Raw genomic sequence first — 26,894 nt, forward strand, 5'->3', positions numbered from 1 at the left:
ACAACTGTAATTCGCTGCAGAATGTCCAGACTGAAATTCTATAGCATTTCGGTCCAGTGTGCAAGGGGCCTAATAATGCTGTTCATTCTTATACCAGACACAGCCCATGGACAAAAATGGTGCTGATTTTTTTCGAATCTTCTAGAACCCTGCTGGGATAAAAGATGGTACTCTAACATGGTAATATGACAACATACTTGTAAAGCAGATCTCCAGTCACCCGCGCTGGTTGCTTTGCAATGCATTTCTGCCTGCTCCATTCACTTACCTGAGCGGAAATATTGTACATCAGTGTGTCAATCATCTGTTACTATGGTAACTGATGTAATTGTGCTGTAAGCTGAAACTATTTCGGCTTGTCTCATTTAGACAACCCTATCCCTATGGTATATCTGTGTCATAGGGTGGGGTCCCGCACTGGAGACCACCCTGTATAAGCCAGAGTGGTGAGCAACTACGTATCAGCGGGTTCCAATCTGTCGGGCCTGGCCTGTACTTGTATTACCTAGCCGGCCTTTCATTTGAATGTCTGCCCTTGTAATACTTTGTTTGCTATACATGGTATAGCTGGTCACCACTTTTCCCACCGATCACAAGGATAGGGGGGGATTTCAAAACCTGGCCAACATCATTGTACCCACTTTAACTTTTAATGCGGACTTGTCGCCACTTCTGACATGTTTGTTTTAGCAAGTACTGATATTCTCCCATGAAATAACCGTTCTGAAGCACCTTTTCACTCAAATGTAAATCTCGTCAGTTTGCTGTCCGTTTTTAAGACAAGACCCTGACCCTTACGAGTCAATGGGACTATTCACACCCACTTTCTTTTAACTGAGTTTGTCCTCTATTCTGGTCTATTTTTGCAAACCAGACACCCAGTGAAGTCTATGGGTGCGTTAAAAAAGCAAGCAGCCCACAGACTACAATCCGTGCACTGTCCGTTTTTCACGAATCAGTTGCTAAAGAAAAGTGAAACCGGGAAGTGATTGCATAGCAGAAAAACGGATGACACACGGACGAAGAAAAGGACATTCATTTTGATGAAAAACTGTCCCTTTTCACAGATGCAAACTGGACACGCTCGTGTGAATAAGGCCTAACATAACTGTTGTGCGGTTCCTCTGTTATTCCTCCTGAACATTTATGAATAAATTAACATCTGGGTGTAACCATTCCTGTGTCAAAGGGGCGTGTCCCTGCACATCCTGGCACTGTCGGCACTGATTGGACATTGTCAGTCGGTGTATGGATCCCTCCCCCCCTTCCCCCCCCAACTGGTAACGCCTAGTTGTCCATTCATAAATTCCTAGGAGGAATAACCGAATTCTAAGAAAACATGTATTCCCCATGAAACGACAATTCTGGAACAAGTTCTTACTAAAACAGACATTTCAGGCATGGTGACAGGTCCTTTTTAAGTATATAGATAATTTTAATTATAAGTAAATAGTTTCATAGTAAGATTTGAGACCGATCGATTCAATTTGCAGACTGTACTTAGCTGTGAAGGGTAATTGACAGAAGAAGATAATATGGAGGTAATGCTGGGGGAGGCCGGGGTGCAGAATATGAAAATGAGTTTTAATGTAGACCAATGTAAGGTTATGTTTAATGATTGTATAACTGGTACAACTTTCTAATATGCTTTTATTAATTCTGTACTATTTTCAAGGTCTTTGCTAGCTGTCAATGAATGGAAGAGCTCTGGTTTACATTCAAAGGCTGTTTCAGAAATCTGGTCCAAGATTTCAGTTTTGCTGTGTTTTGGTTTGGCCACCTAATGCTTTATTTTGGGCTGGCTTCTTAGCAACATAGCATAACTTGTGCAGAGGCATGAATGAATTTCTCATACGTGCGCTGTCTGTTTTTTTTTTTGTTTGTTTTTTTAAAAGGCAAACCAAGAAGGGCTTGCAGAGGAGAAAAATTTGAGACGCGGACATTCATATTGATTAAAAAAACAATCTATTTTTGCAGCTGCAACTCTGATAGGCTCATGTTAAAGAGTCCTTAGACTTTGTTTACATCTGCAATCAGGGTTTTTGTCAAGCTTCCCTGTGTTTTTACAGCCAGAACAGCACAGTCTATATAGCGCAATTTCTGCCATCAAAAACCACTCCCGCCTAAACAGATCCGTCACAACGACCGTTCAGCTGAATCGACGGAATCGACAGAACGATACAGCTTCAATATATACAGGATACATAGAATTTCTATTCTACAGCTGCTTAAAATCACAAAACACAGATTTAATTTTTAAAAAGTTTTTTTTAAAGGGTCAGTTCACGCTGAGCTTTTTTTTGGCACTGATTTTGACGCAGAAACTGCAACGGAATCGGCGCCAAAAAACTGATTTCAATGGGAGGCAGAGGCATATTTTTCACGGGCGGCTTTTGGCTGCTCGCTTGGAAAAAAACGGCATGTCCTTTCTTGAAGCAGTTTCGGCCTCTAACCTCCTATTGAATCAATGTGAGGCAGAAAAAACCTGCGGCGCTAATTTCTGACCGTTTTTAGCTGTGTTTTATTTGCCTGCGGTCCTTGCATTAGCTTCAATGGCCGCGGATGAAAAATGCAGAAAAATACATGCAGGCAATTCCTTTAGGAATTCTGAGGGAGATTTTTTTTTTTATACTTGCAAAAAACTTAACAGGGCCTAGGGCTACATTCAGACAAGCGTATCTAACCTCGGACGTGAAGAACTGCAGTTTTTCACATCCAAGTTGCACCCGTGCGGAACGCGTTGTGATGAATCCCCATAGACTAGAGTCTATGGAGGGATGTGTGACACGCAGGGAAATAGGACAGGTCCTATTATTTTCACCGACCCTTCACACGCTCCGTTGAAACTACAGTCGTGTGAACGGCCCCATTGAAATAAAACAATGGCTTTTCAATGTAACAGCCGTCACACGGACGAGATACACGCTCGTCTGAATGAGCCCTTAAGGTGTAGCCTTTTAAGAATTAGGGTTCATTCACTTAAGGCTTCGTTAACATTTGCACTACGGTCCCGTTCCGCCATTCCGTTGGAGTTTTCCTTTGGAACAGGACCCTGACTGACACAAACGTAAAACAAAGTTTTCAATGGTGACGGATCCGGGTCCAATGGTTTCCGTTTGTCTCCGTTGTGCAAGGGTTCCGTCATTTTGACTGAATCAATAGCGTAGCGCAGTGTGGGAAGTGCTTACGTTTTGTAATCGGGATATCTATAACCCGCAGCGAGGCAGTGACACCTAGCGTCATCGATAACTAGAATGCTAGGAGCCCAGCTTTCTGCAGTGTGTTCGGTCCGGGAAATGTGGCCGGTTTACGGACCGTATGTCACGGACCAAACACGCTTGTGTGTGGGAGGCCTTATGGTTTCCGTTCTACCTTTCCGTCAGAGGGAATCAATGGTAATGTAAACTGAAGCTATGCTTTCGGTTTGGCTTTCTGTTCATCCGACGGAAAGGTCGAACGGAAGCCCAACGCTGATGTGAACACACCCTAAAGCCGCTTTCACGTGGCAGTATTTGGTCATTATTTTGCATCAATATCAACCAGGAGTAGGTCATATACAGAGAAAGTATAAAATAAAGTTTTGTACTACTTTAGTGTTTCGGATCCACTACTGGTTTTGGCTTCCAATACTTGGATTATATACTCTTGTCATAGGAGCAGAACAGCAAAATATCCCGGAAGTGCCAGATCCATCGCATAATACAGGATACAGAGCAGCTGTATCTCAAAAAGTAAGAATTATTTTTAATATTTAATTTGATAAGGGGGGGGTTGTAATCATGAATAAAAGTCCATGTTACCGCTCCCCTGGGGTCATCTAAAACCATACAGGGACCGAAAAAGGATCATAGATCCCCCTCCTCTCCCTGCACGCTGCTAGCATGTCCCCTGCTGCTCCCTCTATCTAATGTTCACACAGGCTGAAGTGAGAGCTCCAAATACAGTGTATGCAGCTCCCATTTCAACCTGCTCAGGCTTTGGTTTTAAAGCCTGGATTATTGGCTCTTAATCAAGACCAAAATCTCTGGCTATGTTAGAGCCCTTAGAGTAGCAGCTCCCTCTCCAGTCACACTGCCCACTGTAATGTCCTTTTCCTGTAGCCCGACCAGAGCTTGGAATAAACTGTTAGAAGGTTAAGCCCTCAACACCATTTTGTAATATATTGCTTTTTGTCACGAGTTCTTCAAATTAATGGGTTTAGTAGATTAATTTTCTATTCTCTTCTTTATTCAGTCTTGCCTTTATTTCATTTTGGAAATTAAATATGGGGAGGGGCTGGGATTGACACTTTCGCTAATAGATTGTTATAATGGACATTGGAAACCAGAGAACCCTTTAGAGATTTGAGGCCGTAGATCTATTTCTAATTGTACTGTTGTCTAAAAAATTGCATCAGAATACATAATCCAATGTGCCATCTGTTTTGGATTATAAAAAAAACTGCTCATGTCTTTATGTGAAATAAAAATATTCTCTTTTGATTTGCATTTTGATCTGGTTACACACAAATGAGGACAGACTATGAAAGTTCATCGTGTAATTGAGAGCAATGTATGACACGGATCACTTAATCCAGCTTTCATCTGTGGCTCTTCAGCATCTCTGAAGCGATCCCTAGCAAAATTCACCAGAGAAGCGGTCTGTGTATGTAAACTGGAGGCGAACATGGGCCGCTCTCTTCAATAGGATGTGCTTTTTAATACCTTCTAGCATGCGAGAGTTCACACTAAGAAACGTCCTCATACAATCCTCACAATAGTAAAATTACCATAGTTGAAGCTACTGTTTTTTTTAATGTCATACAAGGAGTTTTCTGAAGGTAGATTAGTACAAAATTCTATGTAAAATTCAATTGAATATCCTTCTGAGCAAAAGGGATTGCTTCAAACCTAGAACCCTTCCATGGTTTTTCTTACTTTATCATGTGTAAGGATTTGCAAGCAGGGCTGCCGGCGCAGAGCTTAGCCTAAGGTCACCATGTACAGTACGTAGCAACGCAACATGTGCGAAGGTTAGTGCTAGAACTCCCAAAATTATTAAAATAAATGCACCAATGAAAGCAGTAGCTGACTCTGAGTTCTATGATTTATTTAAAGGGGTTTTTCCATCTTGGACATATTGAGAGGATATGTCGTAAATGAGGTGGCCGGGAGTACAGAAACCACTGAGTTACGCTGTTTCTGTAACTCCCAGAAGAAGTTGGTGGCTGTTCCGGAAACTGTGATGCATAGAAAGTTACGCTGTTTCCATAGCTCCTGAGTTCCGGAAACACCATCTCTGTGCTACACTGTTTCTGTTACTCCCATTCACCTCAATCGAAGTTACGGAAAAAGCGTAGCTCTGCTGTTTCCATACTCCCGGCCACCTCGAAACTCAGTAGCTGGAGCCCAGCAACAGCGGGAGGTAAGATGGGTGATCAGGGGGCCTCATTCTAGAGCTAGATGTGGGTCCTAGAAGTGGGGACCGCATCTATCGGTCATTTATGGCATATCCTGAGGCTATGCCATAAATGTCAGAGATGGGATTACCCCTTTAATGGACTTAAGTATACAGTTTTTGCCACGGTTTACCCACCAGCATATCTGTAGGGGCTCTAAGGGTATATTCACACATGACAAGCTTGTTGCAGAGATTTCTGAGACTGAAAATCGGTTCCATTTATTTGAATTGAGTTTCTGCAGCAAGCATTTAAATTTCTGCAATAAATCTGCTGCGTGTAATACGATTATTCATCCCCGTACAGTTTGTATATTCTCCACGGAAATGTGCTGCCGATAAACTATGGTTTTGACCGCGTAAAAGATGCAATCGTTTGTCTGCTGATTGCTGCATGTTTACATGGGGCAATTAGGAACGAATGTTCTTAATGAACGCTCGTTCAGCCAATCATCTGACCATGTATTTGGGCCTTTACTCTAATAGGGCAGCATGACGCTGCTGATCTGATCAACCCGATACAACTGTCCCAGATTTTGTAATACCTTGAGTGTCTAATGTACTTTTATGTGTATAGTGGTAAATTCTATGTGACTCCTGTTCAGAAACAAAAAGGGACCATAAAATAATTTTTATGGTTTCAGCTAATATTGAATACTAAGGATAAGTTGGACATCTCTAAATCTTGACTCGACCTATATTCCTTAAAGGGGCTCTGTCACCAGTTTGTCACTTCCTTATCTCCTACCAAATCTAATAGGCATTTTGATGCTGATAACTCCTGTTTTTTTTTTTGTTTTTTTAAAACGTTTATTATTGCCAAAGTTATATTCTTTTTTACTTATTCTAATTTTTTCTTAATGGCCAACTTAGCGTCGTCTTTTCTTTTCACCATGTGGGCGTTTTATAGAAAACTGTATGACGCTGACCAATCAGCGTCGTACACTTCTCTTCAGTCCAGCCAAGCGTGATTCACAGCCCGGAGTGATCTCAGCTAGAATCGCGAGGTCACGCTGTGATGTGACTTCCTGCCGAAGGTCCTTCACCAAAGCGACGGAAGACGGACCATACATCGCCTCCAGCCGTGCCAGGACGAAGTCGCGGCAGGAAATCACGCTCGGCTGGACTGAAGAGAAGTGTATGACGCTGATTGGTCAGTGTCATACAGTTTTCTATACAACGCCCACATGGTAAAAAGAAAATAACCGCCCAGTTGGCCATTAAGACAAAATTAGCATAAGACTAAAAAATGAACATAACTTTGGAAATAATAAACGTTTTTTAACCCCTTCAGGACTGAGCCTGTTTTGGCCTTCAGGACGAAGCCGATTTTTCAAATCTGACATGTGTCACTTTGTGGTAATAACTCCGGAATGCTTTTACCTATCCAAGCGATTCTGAGATTGTTTTCTCGTGACATATTGTACTTTATGTTAGTGAAAAAATTTGGTTGATAAATTCAATATTTATTCGTGAAAAACACCAAGATTTGGAGAAAATTTGCAAAAATTAGCATTTTTCTCAATTTAAATGTATCTGCTTGTAAAACAGATAGTAATACCACACAAAATAGTGACTAGTTAACATCACCCATATGTCTACTTTATGTTTGCATCGTTTTTTGAACATTCTTATTTTTCTAGGACGTTACAAGACTTAGAACTTTAGCAGCGATTTTCTCATATTTTCAAGAAAATTTCAAAAGGCGATTTTTACAAGGACCAATTCAGTTCTGAAGTGGCTTTGAGGGCCTTATATATTAGAAAGTCCCCATAAATCACCCCATTTTGAAAACTGCACCCCTCAAAGTATTCAAAACAGCATTCAGAAAGTGTATTAACCCTTTAGGCGTTTCACAGGAATTAAAGCAAAGTAGAGGTGAAAGTTACAAATTTCATTTTTTTTTTACAAAATTCATTTGTAATACATTTTTTTTCTATACCACAGAAGGTTTTACCCGAGAAATGTAACTTATTATTTATTGCCCAGATTCTGCAGTTTTTAGAAATACCCCACATGTGGCCCTAGTGCGGTCATGGACTGAAACACCGGCCTCAGAAGCAAAGGAGCACCTAGTGGATTTTGGGGCCTCCTTTTTTTTTAGCATATATTTTAGGTACCATGTCAGGTTTGAAGAGGTCTTGTGGGGCCAAAACAATAAAGACGCCCAAAAGTGACCTCATTTTGGAAACTACACCCCTCAGGGAATTTATCTAGGGGTATAATTAGCATTTTGAACCCACAGTTTTTTTGATACATTTTTTTGAATTAGTTTGTAGATGAAAATCCTACTTTTTTTCTGAAAAAAACGTAGAAATTTTTAATTTTTTCAAGGAATAAAAGAGAAAAAACACCCCAACATATGTAAAGCAATTTCTCCTGATTATAGCAATACCCCATATGTGGTAATAAACTGCTGTTTGGACCCAAAGCAAGACTCAGAAGGGAAGGAGCACCATTTGGATTTTGAAATTCTGATTTTGCTGGAACAGTTTTCAGTGCCGTGTCGCATTTGAATTGCCCTGGAGGGAACAAAATAGTGGAAACCCCCGGAAAGTGACCCCATTTTGGAAACTACACTCATCAAGGAATTTTTCTAGGGGTAAAGTTAGCATTTTGACACCACGGTTGTTTTGCTGAATTCATTAGAATTATTCTGTAAAGGTAAAAATCGACTTTTTTTTCTGAAAAAAGGTAGCCATTTTTAATTTTTACAAGGAATAAAGGATAAAAAGCACCCCAACATTTGTAAAACAATTTCTCCCGATTACGGAAATATGCCATATGTGGTAATAAACTGCTGTTTGGACCCACAGCAAGGCTTAGAAGGGAAGGAGCGCTATTTGTCTTTTTGAGATCAAATTTTGCTGAAATGGTTTTTGGGTGCCATGTCGCATTTGCAAAGCCCCTGAGAGGCCAAAACAGTGGAAACCCCCCCCAAAAGTGGAAATTACACCACTTAAAGAATCTAAGTCTATTGCAGGATTTATTAGAACTAGGCCATGAAAATAAATATCAACTTTTCTTCCACTAAAATGTTGCATTTTTTTCAATTTCACAAAAGATAAAAGGGGTAAAAGCTGCCCAACATTTGTAAAGCAATTTCTCCCGAGTACGGCAATACCCCACGTGTGGTCACAAATGGTTTTTCATTAGAAAGTAATTAACCCTTTCTGGACATCCATTTTTTTTCTTTTCCTTTTTAGTTTTTTCCTCCCCGCGTTCCAAGAGCCACAACTTTTTTTATTTTTCAGTCAATAGAGCGGTATGAGGGCTTATTTATTGAGGGACGAGTGGTCGTTTTTTATTGGTACCATTTTTTGGTACATACAACTTTTTCAGCACTTTTTATTACATTTTTAGGTAGAGCCAAGGGGACCAAAAAAACAGCGATTTTGCCGTTTTAAATTCTTTATTTTTCACGTGAGCCCGCTCCATACATCACCCCCCACACTAAGACATGCTATGTTGTGGTGCGCGAAGGGGTTAATGCGCAGCGCATGGTGCGGAGTGAAAATTACAATTTTCCACTCATATGCCATTTTAGTGCACTATATGTTATGCCCAGTTTGTGCCACTGAAGACAAATACCTCATAAAATATTAACCGGGTTCTCCCGGGTATGGCGATGCCATATCTGTGGACGTAAACTGGTGTTTGGGCACGCTGCAGGGCTCAGAAGGGAGGGAGCGGCATTTGGCTTTTGGGGCGCAGATGTAGCTTGGTAGTTGTTCTGTTTGGGGTTTTACTGGTGTTTCAGTTTATAATGTGGGGGCATATGTTATCTGTGCGGGGTACATCAGGGTACTTGTTATCTGTGCGGGGTACATCAGGGCATAATAAGAGGGTATAATAATGCAGTAAATAAATAATAATCCGCAGATATGTGGCCGATGTCGCACTGATAAATGGCGCCCGATCTTATCCGCTTTTGGACACTGCACATTTTGCATCGCCATATTCTGGGAGCCAGAATTTTTTTTTTTTCTCCACCGGAGCTGTGTGTGGGTTTATTCGTTGCGGGACAATCTGTAGTTTTCATTGGTACCATTTTGGGGTACCAGAAATTTTTTTGATCACGTTTTATTCCATTTTTTGGCAAGCAAGGTGACCAAAAACCATCAATTCTGACAATGTTTTTTATTCGTTTTTTTTATGGCCTTCACCATGGGCTATAAATTACCATTATACTTTATTCTGCGGGTCGATACGATTACAGCGATACCATATGTATATCATTTTTTTATGTTTTGCAGCGTTTGTGCAATAAAATCACTTATTTATAAAATAAATTATTTTTTGTGTCACCATATTCTGAGAGCCGTAAAGTTTTTATTTTTCAGTCAAAAAAGCGGTGTAAGGGCTTGTTTTTTGCGGGACGGGGTGTAGTTTGTATTGGTACCATTTTGGCGTACATGCGACTTTTTGATCACTTTTTATTGTATATTTTGGGAGGGTTGGTAACCAAAAAATTGTGATTCGGGCACTGTTTTTCGTTTATTTTTTTTGCGGTGTTCACCGTGCGGGAAAAATAATATTACAGTTTTATAGTTGGGGTCGTTACGAACACGGCGATACCAAATATGTGTACTTTTTTTTTAACATGTTAATTTTTAGACTTATTATAGGAAAAAAAGCATTCTTTGTTTGTCACTTCTAACTTTTTTATTTTTACACTTTTTAAAAACATTTTTATTATCTTTTTTTTACTTTTTTCACTTGTCCCACTAGGGGACACTTAGACTTGCAGCTCTGATCGCTGCTGGAATACATTACACTACACACGTAGTGTAATGCATTCCAACTGTCATTGTGACGTGACAGTCACACTGACAGGAAGCATCGGAGGACCGGCCGGAGGCTGATCCTCCGAGGCTTCCGTACATGGCAACCCGGAGGTCATTGTCTGGCCTCTGGTTGCCATGATAAGGATCGCCAGCCCCCGCAAATACATGTGGGGGGCTGCCGATCCGCTGTAAACCTCTTCGATGTGGTGATCGCAATCGACCACCGCATCGAAGGGGTTAATTGCCGATTTCAGCGGCGACAGGCCGCTGATCAGCAACAGGGAGAGCAGGGCTGACAACCTGCACAGTTAACCGCCGCTGCGGTGTAGTGCCGCGCGGCGGTTAACTGTTAAAGCGCGGGCGTAACTGTACGCCCAGGTGCGCGAAGTTACTGCTCACGTGGACGTACAGTTACGCCAAGGTGCGGGAAGGGGTTAAAAAGCCACAACACAGGAGTTATCAGCATCAAAGCGCCTATTAGATTAGGTAGGAAATAGGGAAATGATAAACTGGTGACTGTCTGTTCACCTTACAGTTTATGTTGTGTTCACATTGTGTTTGAGCCCTACCTTTTTAGCGTGGAAAAGCTCCCGGCGTATACACCAAATTTATCCACAGGGCTCCATTGATCCGACGGAGGACAAAAGAGGCTCCCTATGGCCTCGGGCAGGCTGGTATACGTTGGTAAACCTTCCTTAGTTTTTTTTTGTGTCATATAGAAAAGCATAGTCAACTATGCTTTTCTATGCAGAGGCATCCTGTACAGTATATGTTTTTGTTTTTAAATGGTAGTTTATGGGCGATGCCACTGTAAGGCCCTGTTCACGCAGAGTTTTTTTGCAGGCGGAAAAAAAAAAGATTTTGACCTGCTTGCAATTCCTTGCCGCGATCTTCGCAACATTTTTCGCCCGCGGCCATTGAGTGCCGCAGGTAAAAAACGCACCGAAAACCATTTTCTCTGCCTCCCATTGATTTTAATGGGAGGTCAGAGGTGGCAAGAAAGAGCTTGCCGGGTTTTTTTTAGCGCTAGCGGCTAAAAGCCACATTGGGGAGAAAAAACGCCCCCACCTCCAATTGAAATGAATGGGAGGCAGGTTCTAGAAGTTTTTTGGCCCTGATTCCGATGCGGTCTCCATCAAAATCAGCGTAAAAAATCTCTGTGAACTTGGCCTAAAGTGGCATACATTAGCAGTATGGGGACAGGCAATACTTTTGACGGAAGGCTCAGATGTGCTATGAACAGAGCCTTACTGTGAGTCATTAGAGGCTTGCCATATGCTGCAACTGTTCATATTCTCAAATTACACTATTCTTTACCCATGGGTAAAATGTGTGTTGTCTTGCAGCCAGAATATTCCTGTAAATTACTATTATTTTCATGCAGATTGTTCTGGGAGTTGTTTTTGTATTCCTGCTGTATACTTCTACCTAGGATTGGTGGAATAAGCCTGCATAAGACAGTGGGCTGCATATAGTTTATATACTACAATATGTATGTATATTATTCTTAATATTATTTATTTATTTTTTCCTCAATGGCTTCTGTTTTTAACTCCTTCCCAACATTTGTGATATGGATACGTCATGGAAAGCCAGTGCTTCCCGCATTTTGCCGTATCCATACGACAAATGGTGGACACCGGCTTAGAAGCTCTAAATGAAGTGGTCAAAAGCGTTTAAGGGGTTTGCAGCTCATCGGCACCCCAGCAATGGCAACCGGAGGCCTAATACTGGCCTCCCGGTCTGCCTAGTACGGAAGCCTTCCAGGCCCCGCCCAGAGGTGTGACCTAAAAGGCTTCCATAGCCGACGACAAGATGGTGCCAGCTCAGGACCTGAGCCGGAGTCATCAGCGGTGGATGTAAGCTGTATGCTACAGCTAACATCCACCTGTGATGGCAGGAACCGGATCCCTGCCATTAACCTCTTAGATGCAGTGATCGCTGCATCTTAGTGGTTGGTGGCAGATTGGCAGCCCTGCATGAGATCGCAGGGCTGCTGACTGCTGCTATGACAACAGGAGGCTTAATAATGGCCTCCTGCTGCCATTACGGAAGGCAATTTAGTCTTCGCCCGGAGGTGAAGCCTAATCGGCTTGCTGTCCGGGAACGACCGACAGATCGAATACTTTGCACTACATAGGTAGTTCAATGTATTAGAAAAAAAAATCAGACAGTTGGACCTTCAAGTCCCCAAGTGGGACTAAAACAAAGTGAAAAAAAAAGTTGTAAAACATATATAATAAAAGTGTCAAGTAATAAAATACAACACAATCGCCCTTATCAAGTCCTTTTTATTATTGAAAAAAATAAAATAAACCATACATATTTGGTATCGCCGCGACCGTAACGGCCTGATCTATAGAAATATTATGTTATTTATTTTTTCCATGCGGTGAACAGCGTAAAAAAAACCCGTAAAGAAAACATGCCAGAATTTCTGTTTTTTTGGTCACTTTGCCCTTCAAAAATTGGAATAAAAAGTGATAAAAAAAGTTGCATGTATCCAAAAATGGTACCTATAAAAACTATAGCTAGTTTCGCAAAAAACAAGCAGTCATACAGCTCCGTCGACAAAAAAATGAAAAAGTAATGGTTCTCACAATATGGCGACAGAAAAAAAATACATTCTTTTTGCTTAGGTAATTTTAGTGTGCAAAAAGTTGTAAAATATAAAAAAGTGCTATAAATTTGGTATTGCCGAAATCGGACTGACCCGCAGAATAAATTTAACATGTCATTTATAATGCATTGTGAACGCTGTATAAAAAAAACTATGCCGGAATTGCTGTTTTTTGGTCGCCTTGCCTCCCAAAAAATAGGATAAAAAGTGATCAAAAAATTGCATGTACCCCAAAATGGTACTAATAACTACAACTCGTCCTGCAAAAAAACAGCCCTCATACTACTACATCTATGGAAAAATAAAATTAGTTAATTCTCCAATAAGTCAGGAAAGAAAAATATACAGTTGTGCAGGCCCGAGGGGAACATTTCTTCTGTTTCAAAAGGAGATTTATCAAGGCCCTAAAATTAGGGAACCAGGAAAAGCAGGACTCAAACATATCTGCTGGGAGCGAGGGTGTCCGTATTATACCAGGACAACACTTTCACAGCAAAATTCCCCAAACTGCAAAGGTGCAGAGTGTGTACCAAAAGGGGGATAAGAAAGGACATTATATATCAGTGCGACACTGGCCTGTGCAGAAAGGATTGCTGCACAGCGTAACCAATATTTATGTTTTTTGTTTTTTTTTACCACATTATTATATTACCTGACTATTCCCCTGATATACTCCACCCAGCATTATAACCCCCACATTATAAACTGAAATACCAGTAAAATTCCAAATAAAACTACTACCAAGGAAAATCCGTGTTCCAAATGCCAAATGGCGCTCCTTCCCTATGGGGTCCTACAGTGTGCCCAAACAGCCGTTTATTTCCACATATATGGCATCGCCATATCCGAGAGAACCCTTTTACCAATTTTTGGGGTGTGTGCCTCCAGTGGCACAAGCTGGGCACGACATATTTGCCACTGAAATGGCATATCTAGGGAAAAATGGAAATTTTTTACTTTGCACCATCCGCAGCGCATTCATTAATGAAAAAGACATGTGGGGTGAAAATGCTCACTACACCCCTTAATAAATGCCTTGACAAGTGTAGTTTCCAAAATAGTCACTTTTCAGTTTTGTTTTTTTAATTGGTTCACAATTGCAGTTTCTGATGTGAAATAATATTTTGTAAATCGCCAAATTAGACCTCAATTTTGCATGGTGCTCTTTCACTCGAATGTCCAGGCAAAAGATTAGGGCCACATGTAGGGTGTTTCTAAAACCGGGAAACACAGCATAATAATTAGAGAGCTGTCTTGTTGTGGTGGCACAAGCTGGGCACCACATATTGGCATATCTATGGAAAAATTCCCATTTTCACTCTGCAACATCGAATGCACACTAATTTCTGGAAAACACCTGCAGGGTTAACATGCTCGCTACACCCCTAGGTGAATACCTTGAGGGGTGTGGGTTCCAAAATGGGGTCACTTCTGGGGGGTTTCCACTGTTTTGCGACATAGCGCTCAGAAACCAATCCAGCAAAATCTGCACTCCAAAAGCCAAATGACGCTCCTTCCGTTCTGATCCCTACTCTGTGACCAAACAGCAGTTTATGACCACATATGGGGTATTGTCGTACTCTGGTGAAATTGCTTTACAAATGTTGGGGTTCTTTTTTTCCTTTATTTGTTGAGAAAAGGAAAAATGTTGAGCTAAATCTACGTCTTATTGAAGAAAAATAATTGTTTTTATTTTCACTGCCCAATTTTAATAAAAACTATGAAACACCTGAGGGGGTCAAAATGCTCACTACGCCTGTAGATGAATTCCTTGTGGGGTGTAGTTTCAAAAATGGGTCATTTTTGGGTGTTTTGGCATCCCGAGACCTCTTCAAACCTGACATGGTGCCTAAAATATATTCTAATAGAAAGAAGGCCCCAAAATCCTCTAGGTGCTCCTTTGCTTCGGAGGCATGTGCTTCAGTCCATTAGCACACTAGGACGACATGTGGGATATTTCTAAAAACTGCAGAATCTGGGCAATAAATATTGAGTTGCGTTTCTGCAAAAAAATGTAATTTGTACATTTCACCTCTACTTTGCTTTAATTCTTGTGAAACGCCTAAATGGTTAAGAAACTTTCTGAATGCTGTTTTGAATACTTTGAGGGGTGAAGTTTTTAAAATGGGGTGATTTTATGGGGTCTATCTAGTACATAAAGCCCTCAAAGCCACTTCACAACTGAACTCGTCCCTGTAAAAATAGCCTTTTGACATTTTCTTGCTAATGTGAGAAATTGCTTCTAAAGTTCTAAGCCTTGTAACGTCCTAGAAAAATAAAAGGATGTTCAAAAAGCGATGTCCATCTAAAGTATGGGGGATGTTAATTAGCAACTAATTTGTGTGGTATTACTATCTGTCTTACAAGCAGATACATTTTAAGGTTAGTAAAATGCAAATTTTTGCAATTTTTCACAATTAAATACTAAATGTATCGACCTAATTTTACCAATAACTTAAAGTCCAATGTGACATGCGAAAACAATCTCAGAATCGCTTGGATAGGTAAAAGCAGTCCGAAGTTATTACCGCATAAAGGGACACGTGTCAGATTTGAAAAATGAGGCTCTGTCAGGAAGGTCAAAAGTGGCCAAAGCAGGAAGGGGTTAAAGTTCCTCAGTGCTGTCAGAAAAACAAACCTCAGCTGTAGCCAGACTCTCACACAGGGAAAAACCGAATGGCAGAACTGTCTGTACCTACATCATTTTGTAGGCAGAAGGATGTACTGCTCTCCTAAAAAGGTGATAATCACATTACGTTAAGGACTCGTTTACACGAGCGTGTGCGTTTTGCACACGCAAAAAACGCAGCGTTTTGCGTGCGCAAAAGGCACTTAACAGCTCCGTGTGTCAACCCCGTATGATGTGCGGCTGCATGATTTTCACAGCTGTTACGTGAATCACGCTTGTCCCACGGAAGTGCTTCCGTGAGGCATGCGTGATTTTCACGAACCCATTGACTTCAATGGGTGCGTGATGCGCGAACAACGCACAAATATAGGACATGTCGTGAGTTTTTCGCAGCGGACTCAAATCACGGACTGTCTGCACTGCCCCATAGACTAACATAGGTCCGTACAACAAGCGTGAAAATCCTGCGCGTGTAAACGAGCCCTAAAACCTAGGCACAAAAATGGTGTTCACTTTGCTGTTTATATGCACTTTTCTATGTAGTGACTTCAGGCATTATAAATGTGTATTCCTATTTTTACTTAAAAATATGTTAACAAAAATAATTCAAATGAATGTAAAAGGCTGCATTATAATCTAAAATAGATCTGTTAGGGCCGTTGTGAGGCCTGTGAGGTTTCCGTCAGGTTAAGCCCTCAACGAAAAGGCAAACGGCAGCCTTAGCCTTGTTGTTAATGGTTTCCGTTAGTCACCGTTATGACCGGGTTCTGTTATTTCGATGGAAGCTTAGGTTTCCGTTGAGGGGTTAACCTGACGGAAACCTCCGACGGATCCCCTCAATGGAAGGGCAACGTTGATGTGAACAGGCCCTTATACCGGTGTTTTGTTTTTTTTCGTGTTTTTTTATTAGTGGAAGCGTTATCTATCTTGTAAATTGCAGGTGAACAATCTCAACTGTCTGATACGCTTCAATACACATTTATGCTGTGAGTCTGCATTGTTGCATTGGTTCTACTGTGCCCTTGAGTGTTCTTGAGAATTAGATTAAAATTCGACTTGTGGGATTGTTAAAGAAGCTGACATTTTCATTTTTCCTATAGATTAGAAGTGAATTATTATGAATGCAAATTGCAGCAATAACATAAAAAGTCAAGAGAATCTGTCAGAAGTGAGCATGTTTCATATCTGTTGGAGCAGTCTCCTGAATATAGAATAAAAATGTAGATCTTGACTATAGCACTGTTAGACACCATGCACACGAACGTGCTTTTGCAGCCGCAATTCCAGCGAAAATCCACGGGAGAATTGCGGCGCCATTAATTTCTATGGGCCCATGCACACGACTGTGGTTTCCACGATCCGTGCATGGCCCAGGAGCCCGGACCGCATAAAGAACGGACATGTCTTATTACGGCCGTGTTCTGCGGTCCAGGCTCATAGGAAATAATGGACCTGACCATTTGCACGGCCCGCTATTTGCGGGTGACTCGCAGGTGACATTCCGCGGCCGGCCGACTCCAAAAATCACGGCCGTGCACATGGCTACAGTAGTGTGCATGAGGCCTAAAGTGTTTTGGAGGCCTGCGCTATTCGTGCACGTTCGTAAGTACCATTGTAGCTGTGTGGCAGGGAACCGCCACTATTGCATCCGAGGGGGAGAGAGGTGGCAAAATCATTAAATACAAGGGGGGAGATTTATCTAAACTGTTGCAAAGGAAAAAATTAAGCAGTTGCTAATAGCAACCAGACAGATTCCAGCTCCTATTTAGGCATTTTTTGGAAATAAAAGGAGAAATCTAATTGACTACAATGGGCCACTCACCCTCTCTTTCTTTGTTCAAATTTTCATATGTCTCCCCCAATAATCCTAAAGGCCCTTTTAAACGGGCCAATTATTGGGTAAACGAGCGTTCATATGGACACTCGTTCCCGACCATTGCCCTGTAAACAGGGCAACGATCACCCGATGAACAAGTAATCGGCTGATTGTATAGTTTATGCAGCAAGAAATATTTTCGTTGTCAGCACGTGCTGCCAACATAATAGAAATGTACGGGGACGAGCGATCGGAGTACGGGTATGTTCACACGCAGTCAAAATTGTCTCAAAATACGGAGCTGTTTTCAAGGGAAAACAGCCCCTGATTTTCAGAAGTTTTTTGAGCAACTCGCGTATTTCGCGTTTTTTTTTACGGCCGTTTTTTTCGCTGTTTTCAATAGAGTCTATGAGAAAACGGCTCCAAAAACGTCCCAAGAAGTGTCCTGCACTTCTTTTGACGAGCCGTCATTTTACGCGCCGTCTTTTGATAACGACACGTAAAATGACAGCTCGACTGCACAGAACATGGTGAGACCCATTGCAAGCAATGGGCAGATGTTTGCCGACGTATTGGAGCCGTCTTTTAAGGCGTAATTCGAGGCGTAAAACGCCTCCATTACGTCTGAAAAGCGGTTGTATGCACATACCCTTACAAGCACTCGTCCCAATAGCGGTCGCTGTGATCGGTGCTCGTTTACACGGCCCATGTTGGGCATTGTAAGAGAAAACCCTAAAACTGCTTCTAAGGAAAACTGCACTGACACAGTCCATTGCTTCATACGGCAACCGCTTATAAATTGGTGGCTTTTACATTTAAGTAATTGCAATACTACCCTGCGTTTGTTGCAGCAACAAGACCATGGTAAAGTGAATATAAAAGTCCAGCTTCAACCTTTTTTTTATTTCTTTTGTATCCAGAATGTTTTTGTGGTTTCTTCAAGGTCTTCTAAAAATGTTATTGTTGTTATTGTTATTATTATTAGTATTCATAAAAACAAAAAACTTCTTGAATAAATTCCTAGCGTACACCTAAGTACTGAATTATGACTTTCTTAGTATAACATGGGTTATTGAAGTTTTTAATGGTAGGCTTTTTGTAAAGGTTTGTCTTAATAGCAAAACCCTCACTTTTATTTTTACACAGAAGGGATAAAACTACAACTCCTGAAGGTATTTATTTTTTCTCTAAATGTCACAAAATGTGATGGGACAGCCTCTCTTTTATTTTTTTTATTACTACTATTATTCTTAGGCCCCATGCACACGAACGTGTTTTTGCGTCCGCAATTCCCACCGAAAATCCACGGGAGAATTGCGGACCCATTCATTTCTATGGGCCCATACACACTATCCGTGTTTTCACGGGTCTCCGCATGTCCGCAAATCCGTGCCGCAGAAACTCAGGACATGTCTTATTACGGCCCGCAAATTCGATGCGGACATGCCCATAGAAGTCAATGGGCCCGTGGAAAATGCGGGTACACCTCCGTGTGTCAACCGCAGTTTGCGGATTTGCGGAAGTGTTGCTAGGCGACGACCGGGAATGAGTTCTGTCGTCATCCTGTTTTACCTAGGCTTTTTTTTTTTTTCATCCGCATTTTGCGGATTACATACGGATGAACTGCGGAGGACATTTCGCGGAACACGGTCCTGGAATTTGCGGACCAGAAAAACACTACGGTCGTGTGCATGAGGCCTTAGGCCGTTACTGCAAGAGCTGCAGTATAGACTCGAATGTGTAAGCTGTTGTGGCCGTGTTTGTGTGGGATTCCTCCTGCACTCCATAAAATCTACTGATGAGTTACATTGCTACATGACCCTAGTGTATGAGTGTGAAATTCAATGACCGGGACTCATTTGAGTGATGACCATCTCTGTGTAGTGCTGCTGAATACATAGGTGCTATATAAGCAACAGCAAATATTAATTTTGGCCATTTTTTCAGAGGTTGCTGCTGTGTCTTGTTAGCAACATGCACGTTTGTAAGCTTAAAAACAAAGTATGCAACTGTATGCTGTGCGGTATACCAGTCGCCAAACATATATGAAAAATGGAATCCTTTTTGGCATTGTTTGGTCTAGGAGCAAGTCGGGATATTTTCCCAGTGTAAACGCTACCTGTACTGTGAATTAGTGAGCGCCGGGTCTTTTCTACGCCGTGTCTTCGTTTTCCTTCTAGCAGAAATGTTGCTATGCAAGTGATTTTTTTTGTCAGAATGTTGGTTAGTGACCTGTCACCATCTGTATATTGCTCCGAGGCTTGCGATTGGGTGTATGTTGGTGGTACCCCGTGCGGCAGGATCACAAAACCAGACCTGCACTCTGTAGTCCATACATATTTTATGCAGAATTTGTAACTGAAGAGGATTGGAGTGCACAAGGTAATTTGCTGTTCTAGTAGTACTAGGTGCAGTTACATGCCAATATTCTCCTCTTACCAACCTACTATAAGATTATGGTGTACGTTTTTAAAAAGAAATTTATAACAAAAAATCCAAATATGAAGCTGCGCTGTGCTGCCCCATTCTTGGCGTTTTTTTAATAGTGTTACTAAAGGATACAATAAGTCGGTTGACTGAGGATTTGCACACGATACTACATCAAACAGTGCTGCTTTTTATGAGCAGCAAGATTATTCCTGTTATTCGATGGGGCTAATCCTCGACTTGTCCATGCGGAATCTGCAGAAACCAGTAGCATGCAACTTCTTTCTGCAACTGTTATTTCTTTTTCTGTGGTGTGGATAACTATCTGTGCAGAAAGTTTCAGTAGCATGTAAATGGGGCTGTGGAAACCCCACTTGCATGCATGGGATGTGAATGGTCAGCAGATTTCACGTGGAAATTGGCGCGGAATCTGCTTAAAATCTTGAACGTGTGAACAGGGCCTTAGTTACCTGTACGGTAAATTGGAAGCCTTCTTTTTGGGACTCCGCTAACTGCAAAAGCACTTCGAAAAGATCAGTGTGTCTTAAGGGGGTTTTACACTGTGCGATTATCGGGCAGACAAGCATTCATATAACGCTCGTTGCCGATAATTATCCTGTTAACGCTCGTTCATCTGCTGATTGTATCGTTTTCAAAAAGTTAAATATTATCGTGGTCTGTAGCACATCTCCCTGTAGATGCACTGCCGACATGATGATAATGTATGAAGAGGAGTGATCGTAGTAACGACCGCTTGTCCCCATACGTAGCTCCGTGTGACAGGAGCAAACGAGTGCCGATCAACTGTCTCGTTGATCGACGCTCGCTGCATCGGACAAAATCGGATGGTGTAATGGGGCCTTTAGATAGAGTATGTCGTGGTGTGTTTGTGTGGGAGGTGTACTACAAATAGAGTAAAGAAAATGGCATAATTCTAGCATCTTCAGGATTACTATAAGCAATTAATTTAATTACAGACCATTACAAAGTCACTTCTGAAATCGCTGCTTGTATATGATGTTTGAAGAAAAAAAATACATATATTGTCATTCTATTTCAATATTAAAGAACACATTATAAAGGTGTTTCCTAAAACAGAATCTCCAAACAGAAAAAGAAATCTGTAGCGTTTAGAACAAAAGCTGCTAAATACCTTTTAAATAAAACCGGATAATGTGGTTTAGTAATTGGCTTACATTTTAATACAGCTTTAAACAGATTACAACTTGGCCTACGAAGTAATGCTTAGCACAATAGAACACCTTCTTCGTCTGACGCACCATACTTGATGTAACGTTCCACACCCTGGACGACAGCCAGGGATTCCAGAATTTTACTTTGTCACCTATTGAAAGTGAGATCTAAATTGACTTCATATCAAGATAGAGGCCTTACTAAATGTTGGATACAGATTTTGGATGACCGAAAAGACCGATTTAGACAACTTTATTCTGACTGTTGGCACATTTTTAAGGGCATGAACGAGCATAACAGATGCCCACCGAAAGACCGATATCTGTAGATAAGTTAATCTGCCATCTTGGATTGTTGGGTGAAGTCTTGTAAAGTCAATGATGCTGAATGGCAGATCTGCATCCCGTCAATAGAAGTCAGGACCAGGCTGCATATCAAGGCAGAAATTGATCGGCAATTGTCATTTTAGCTTATGGAGTTGTCACCCTGAACAACGAACTTCATAGACCAACCATGAACGATAAGTCTGAAATCTCTAATCCATGGCCAGCTTAACTGATACTAGGGCAGGTTAAAATACTAGTTCCCGGCAAAATGCAGAAAAGCCACAATGTCACCAGTTAACTTGTATTTCACCTGCCCATGTATCAGTAAGTATGTTATATTGTCACCTGTTCACATGAAATGCTAGGTAGCGTTAGCAAAAATTATCATGACAATGGGACTGGACACATTTCTAGAGGCAGGAACCTTAGAAATGTATTCCTGGGATCTATATGATTGCAAGCCTGGTAAATAATGTTCTAAAAATATATTGCTGATATCTGATACCACCCCCTATTTCCAGCATAAGTGCCAGTGGCATGCCATCAATCAGCGCTTCCAGTTCTTCATAATGGTGAATGACCGGACACGGCCAATGAACACGAATGGTGCAGTTTCTGTAAAAATAGCAGACCCATTTTTTTTCTAAACTCCGACAACCCCTTTAAATGCCTCCTGGACATCTTGGTGGAGATGTTGGCTGGAAGGGATGTAGTCACAACCAGGGTGGCCCTGGGCGAGGTTAAAAGTGGGGCTGCAAATGCTGAATTAGTGCCTGTTCACATCTGCGTTGAGGTTCCATTGATGGCTTCTGTCAGATCTTTCCGTCAGGGGAACCCAAGAATGCAAACCAAACGGAAACCATAGCTTCTGTTTGCACTAGCATTTGTTTCAATGGTAATCTTTCTGTTGCAAATGGTTTCCGCTTGTCTCCATTCAGTAAAGTTTCTGTTTTTTTGGCGGAAACATTAGCGCAAGCGACTGCTATCAAGATGCCGTCAAAAAAACCTTGGGGAACGGAGACAAACTGAAACCATTTGCAATGGAAATATTACCATTGAAATCAAAGGTAATGCAAACCGAACTATGGTTTCTGTCTGGTTTGCGTTCATGGGTTCCCCTGACGGAAAGGTCTGGTGGAACCCCGACGCAGATGTGAACACACCCTTACTGTATCAATAATGCCGTTCTCTGCACATCGCCTTCTGAATTAACTGCATCACTGATTTCTAGCGCATCCAGGAGTGTTGCAAGCCCCAAAAGCATATGTCCCCCCTCTCACACAAAGAAATTATACATATACAGTTATTAAATCATACCACTATACAGATTACATAATACCCCCATACTGTTACTGAATAATACCTCCACACCATAACCACATAGTGACTGAATAATACCTCCATACTGTTACTGAATAATACCTCCACACCATAACCACATAGTGACTGAATAATACCTCCACACCATAACCACATAGTGACTGAATAATACCCCCATACTGTTTCTGAATAATACCTCCATATAGTGTATGAATGATACCCCCATACTGTTACTGAATAATGCCTCCACACCATAACCACATAGTGACTGAATAATACCCCATACGGTTACTGAATAATACCTCCACACCATAACCACATAGTGACTGACCAATACCACCATACTGTTACTGAATAAAAACCACTATACCAAGACCAGTATTACCACCATGTAGGGGAAGATTCCAGTTATACACCGGAGCTCTGCAGACGATATAAGTGATTACAGCACATTTATTTCTCGTGACTCACAGGTCATGTTTTCTCTGATCAGAGTCGTTCACTTTCCCTTTTCTTCTACATCCAGCCCAGACCACTGTGATGACTTATTCCAGCCACAACTCGTATCTGCAAAATGTGACACACAGACATGTTGGTTTCTCGCTTTTTAAGCAGCTTCCACATCTATAACCCATCCCCTAAACAAACTCGTAATCTACAGTGCCCCAGATGGTAATAATGATCCCTCAGTGCTCGACACAATAAAAGTGCCCCATCAGGAACCGTGCCTCCTTTGTCCCCCCACAGCAGTAATGCCCCCTTTGTGCCCCCTGTAGATAGCGCCACACACAGCCCCCTGTAGATAGCGCTACAGTCTTACCCCCTTATATATAGTGCCACAAAATCCCCCCTTGGTAGATAGTGCCAGAAAGCTCCTATTGTAGATAGTGCCACACAGCGCCCCCCCCCCCCCGTGTGTGTATATAGTGCCACGCCGCCCACCTTGTATATAGTGCCACACAGCCCCCCTTGTATATAGTGCTCACAGCCCCCCCTTGTATATAGTGCTCACAGCCCCCCCTTGTATATAGTGCACACAGCCTCCCCTTGTATATAGTGCTACATAGGCCCCCTCCCTTGTGTATATAGTGCCACACAGCTCCCCTCCCTTGTATATAGTGCTACACATCGCCCCGCTTGTATATAGTGCTACACAGCGCCCCCCCCCCTTTTTATATAGTGCCACACAGTCCCCCTCCCTTGTATATAGCGCTACACAGCGCCCCCCCCCCTTCTTGAATATACACGTAACTTTGTATGGGAGTTCTCTGCACAGCGGGTGGCCAGGGTATGGCCTTACGGCCCGAAAATGCAGGTGGGCGTGATTACGGGCACGGTCGTGGGCACGGGGCCTTAGCATTATACAGGGTTTTTCACGTGACTAAAGTTATTTCCACCTGATTTATAACTGGGCTGTAAGCAAAATAACTTAAAGTTGTTTGGAAAGAAAGTTCTGCTCTATGATATTATATCTATTATTCTTTTAATATAGGTATACATTTGAATAGGTCTGCCGAACCTATGACAGCATTGTTGAAATCCGAATTTACCATAGTTCTTCTGTACTGTCCATTTTTATATATCCCTCTTGTGTGTAATTATTTGGTGTGTATTTGTACCATAATGTAATTGAAAGGAATATATTATAGATAGTTGCCATTAATCACCATCATTTCCCAATTTTTTCTTCATTTTCACAACTTTATATCCAAAATGGTAGATTTAAGCAACATCGTAAATGATAATGTATATATTTATTCCATCTTTTCTAACACGGGACAATGAAAAGCAAACCTACAGAAATTGATTAAATGTCATATTTTTTTTTTCTCTTTTTAGTGAGTATGTTTTTGAACACGCTAACGCCTAAATTTTACGTTGCGTTGACGGGCACATCCTCCCTCATCTCGGGGCTTATTTTGGTGAGTAATCAAAGATTTTTATTATTGTAATATGGTGAATTAAATGTTCACACTGCTAATTAAAAAAACGGCTAATAAAGGTAGTCTACCATTAGAAAATGACATCTCAGGCATCATGCACACGACCGTGCCCGTAATTACGGGCAGCCGGGCGTTTTTACGGGCCGTGCTCCCATTATAAAGTATAGTAGCACGGCCCGTAAAATAAAAAAATAGGACATGTTCTATATTTTTCAACGGCACGGGCACCTTCCCGTAAGCAAACGGGAAGGTACCCGTGGCTAATAGAAGTCTATGGGCCGTAATTACGGGCGTTTTTACGTTCGTGTGCATGGGGCCTCTGTGTTTTTCCCACAATACTGAAAAGCTATGTCATTACTTGTTAATATGTGGGGGTCTGACTGCCAGGACCCCTATAATCCAGAATGAAGAAGCGCTGCTGCTTCACCCGCTGTGGTTACAACTGCAACACCGTCCAATTCACTTGAATAGGACTGTTCGGCTACATTCACACGAACGTATCAGATTCACGCGCGTGAAAACCTTGCGTAAATCTGGTCTGTGTGTGTTGCGTTATGCATCAGTGTGCTTTGCGAGTGGCAAGCGTTATTCACGCACTCACAAAGCACATCATTTATTTATTTTTTTCGATCGAATTGATGCGCAAATCGCACACCACACACGGATGTGCTGTCCGTGGTATTCACGCACCTATTGACTTCAATGGGCGCATAGGTGCGTGAAAACGCGCCAATATAGGACATGCAGTGAGTTTCAAGCAGCGGACTCTCTCACTGCGTGAAAACTCACACATGTCTGAACAGCCCCATTGAAATCAATTGGGTCTGTGTGCTGCGCGTGATTTAGATGCGCAGCACATGGACGTTATTCACGTTTGTGTGAATGGGCCCTTACAGTTCACTGCACAGCGGATGGCCGGGAGTGCCACTGTGCAGGGAATGGCTGAAAAGACCCCAGTACCTTTTTGTTCTGGTGATCGGTGGTGTCCCAGAAGTTGGACCCCCACCGATCCCAATGTTATGGCATATCCGAACGATTTGCTATACCATTATCAGGTAGGAATACCCCTTTAAATCTGGTTTTCACTACAAAAAAATCATGGCGGAGTTACAATAATAGATGTGCAGTCTCTTACATCTCATTTTTGCAGGATGTACCTACTCCTGCAGTGCCGACCACTGACCTACCTGAAGTGCTCCTTCTGCCCTTAGTTGCTCACATATTCATTTGTAAAAGATGAGGGCATTTCAGATCAATCAACGGAGGACAAAAACTTCCCTCTTGCTATTCAAAAAGAGGTTCTGCAGTAGCTGATGTGGTGTTTTTATATATATATATATATATATATATATATATATATATATATATATCTAAAAGTCCAAATACAATGTCAGCCGCACAGCCTTGTAAATCGTAGGTGGGTGCCGACCTGCCCAGGTCAGGGCTAACAGACCTGCTGTAGTAGAATCCAAAAATCAGGCAGCACTCCAAGGTATAAGCAAAGTAGAAAAAGGTGCTTTATTGGTCCATATACACACGACGTTTCAGCTCAACGCGGGGTTTCACTTGAGAAAGGCTCCTGTGTTGAGCTGAAACGTCGTGTGTATATGGACCAATAAAGCACCTTTTTCTACTTTGCTTATACCTTGGAGTGCTGCCTGATTTTTGGATTATATATATATGAATGAGTAATGTAACCCTCCTGAAAATTAAAATATTAAGTCACTTTGGAGCTCCATGACATGATGTATGAAAGCCATTGGAGCTTCTTGGTAACTATTCTTTTAATTTACAGAATTATGTAATAGAATTTCTCTTTACAGAAGCACATTTCCCATATAAGACATTTGAGGCCGACCTTCAGTCTTCACTGTTATATGTGATGCCTGCTGACCGCTCTGCAATAGGAGATTCACCTGTTGGCAAATCAAATTTTAACAGATTAGCTTAACTCTATTCTTGCCCATGTAGCCTTTTTTCTAGATGTTGTGCTTCCCTGTTTTTCTGAAGCTTGCAGTAAATGGGATACAGTAAACACAGTATTATCTCGCCTGTTGCTGCTTTCACAGGGATCTTTCCTTTATGTCCCTCATCATTGGATTCTTGGGGTTAATAACGGTTGGAAAATGCTCAGTGTTCGTTTGATGTCTGTGGAGCAACTTTCCACATGGAACTAATGAAGACAGATCTCCAAAATGGATGGAAAAACATCTCGTCATGCTTCACTTTTCCTCCATCCTCCTGGGTGATCCATCTTCATTAGAGCTCTGGTGCTGTGTTACTTTGTGCTGATCAATAGTGTTTTTCCCCTGTCAAAGAACATTACACCATTCTACCAGTTAAACTGGCCAAGCAGAACTAGGCTACGTGTCCTTGCCTCTTTGCGGAATAAGTCA

The 26,894-nt window shown here is 41.7% G+C and overlaps 1 protein-coding gene across 3 annotated transcripts in view; it reads left to right on the forward strand.

Annotated features, from left to right (window-relative positions):
- Positions 1–26,894, forward strand: part of ST7 (suppression of tumorigenicity 7) — a 138,335-nt gene that overhangs the window by 42,281 nt on the left and 69,160 nt on the right. For all 3 annotated transcript variants that reach the window (XM_075857125.1, XM_075857124.1, XM_075857126.1), the window contains exon 2: positions 24,395–24,477. In XM_075857125.1, the coding sequence (XP_075713240.1) occupies positions 24,395–24,477 (83 nt within the window). The remainder of the gene's footprint in view (positions 1–24,394; positions 24,478–26,894) is intronic.

The sequence above is a fragment of the Rhinoderma darwinii genome, chromosome 3 (genome assembly GCF_050947455.1).
Source record: "Rhinoderma darwinii isolate aRhiDar2 chromosome 3, aRhiDar2.hap1, whole genome shotgun sequence".
Taxonomy (NCBI): domain Eukaryota; kingdom Metazoa; phylum Chordata; class Amphibia; order Anura; family Rhinodermatidae; genus Rhinoderma; species Rhinoderma darwinii.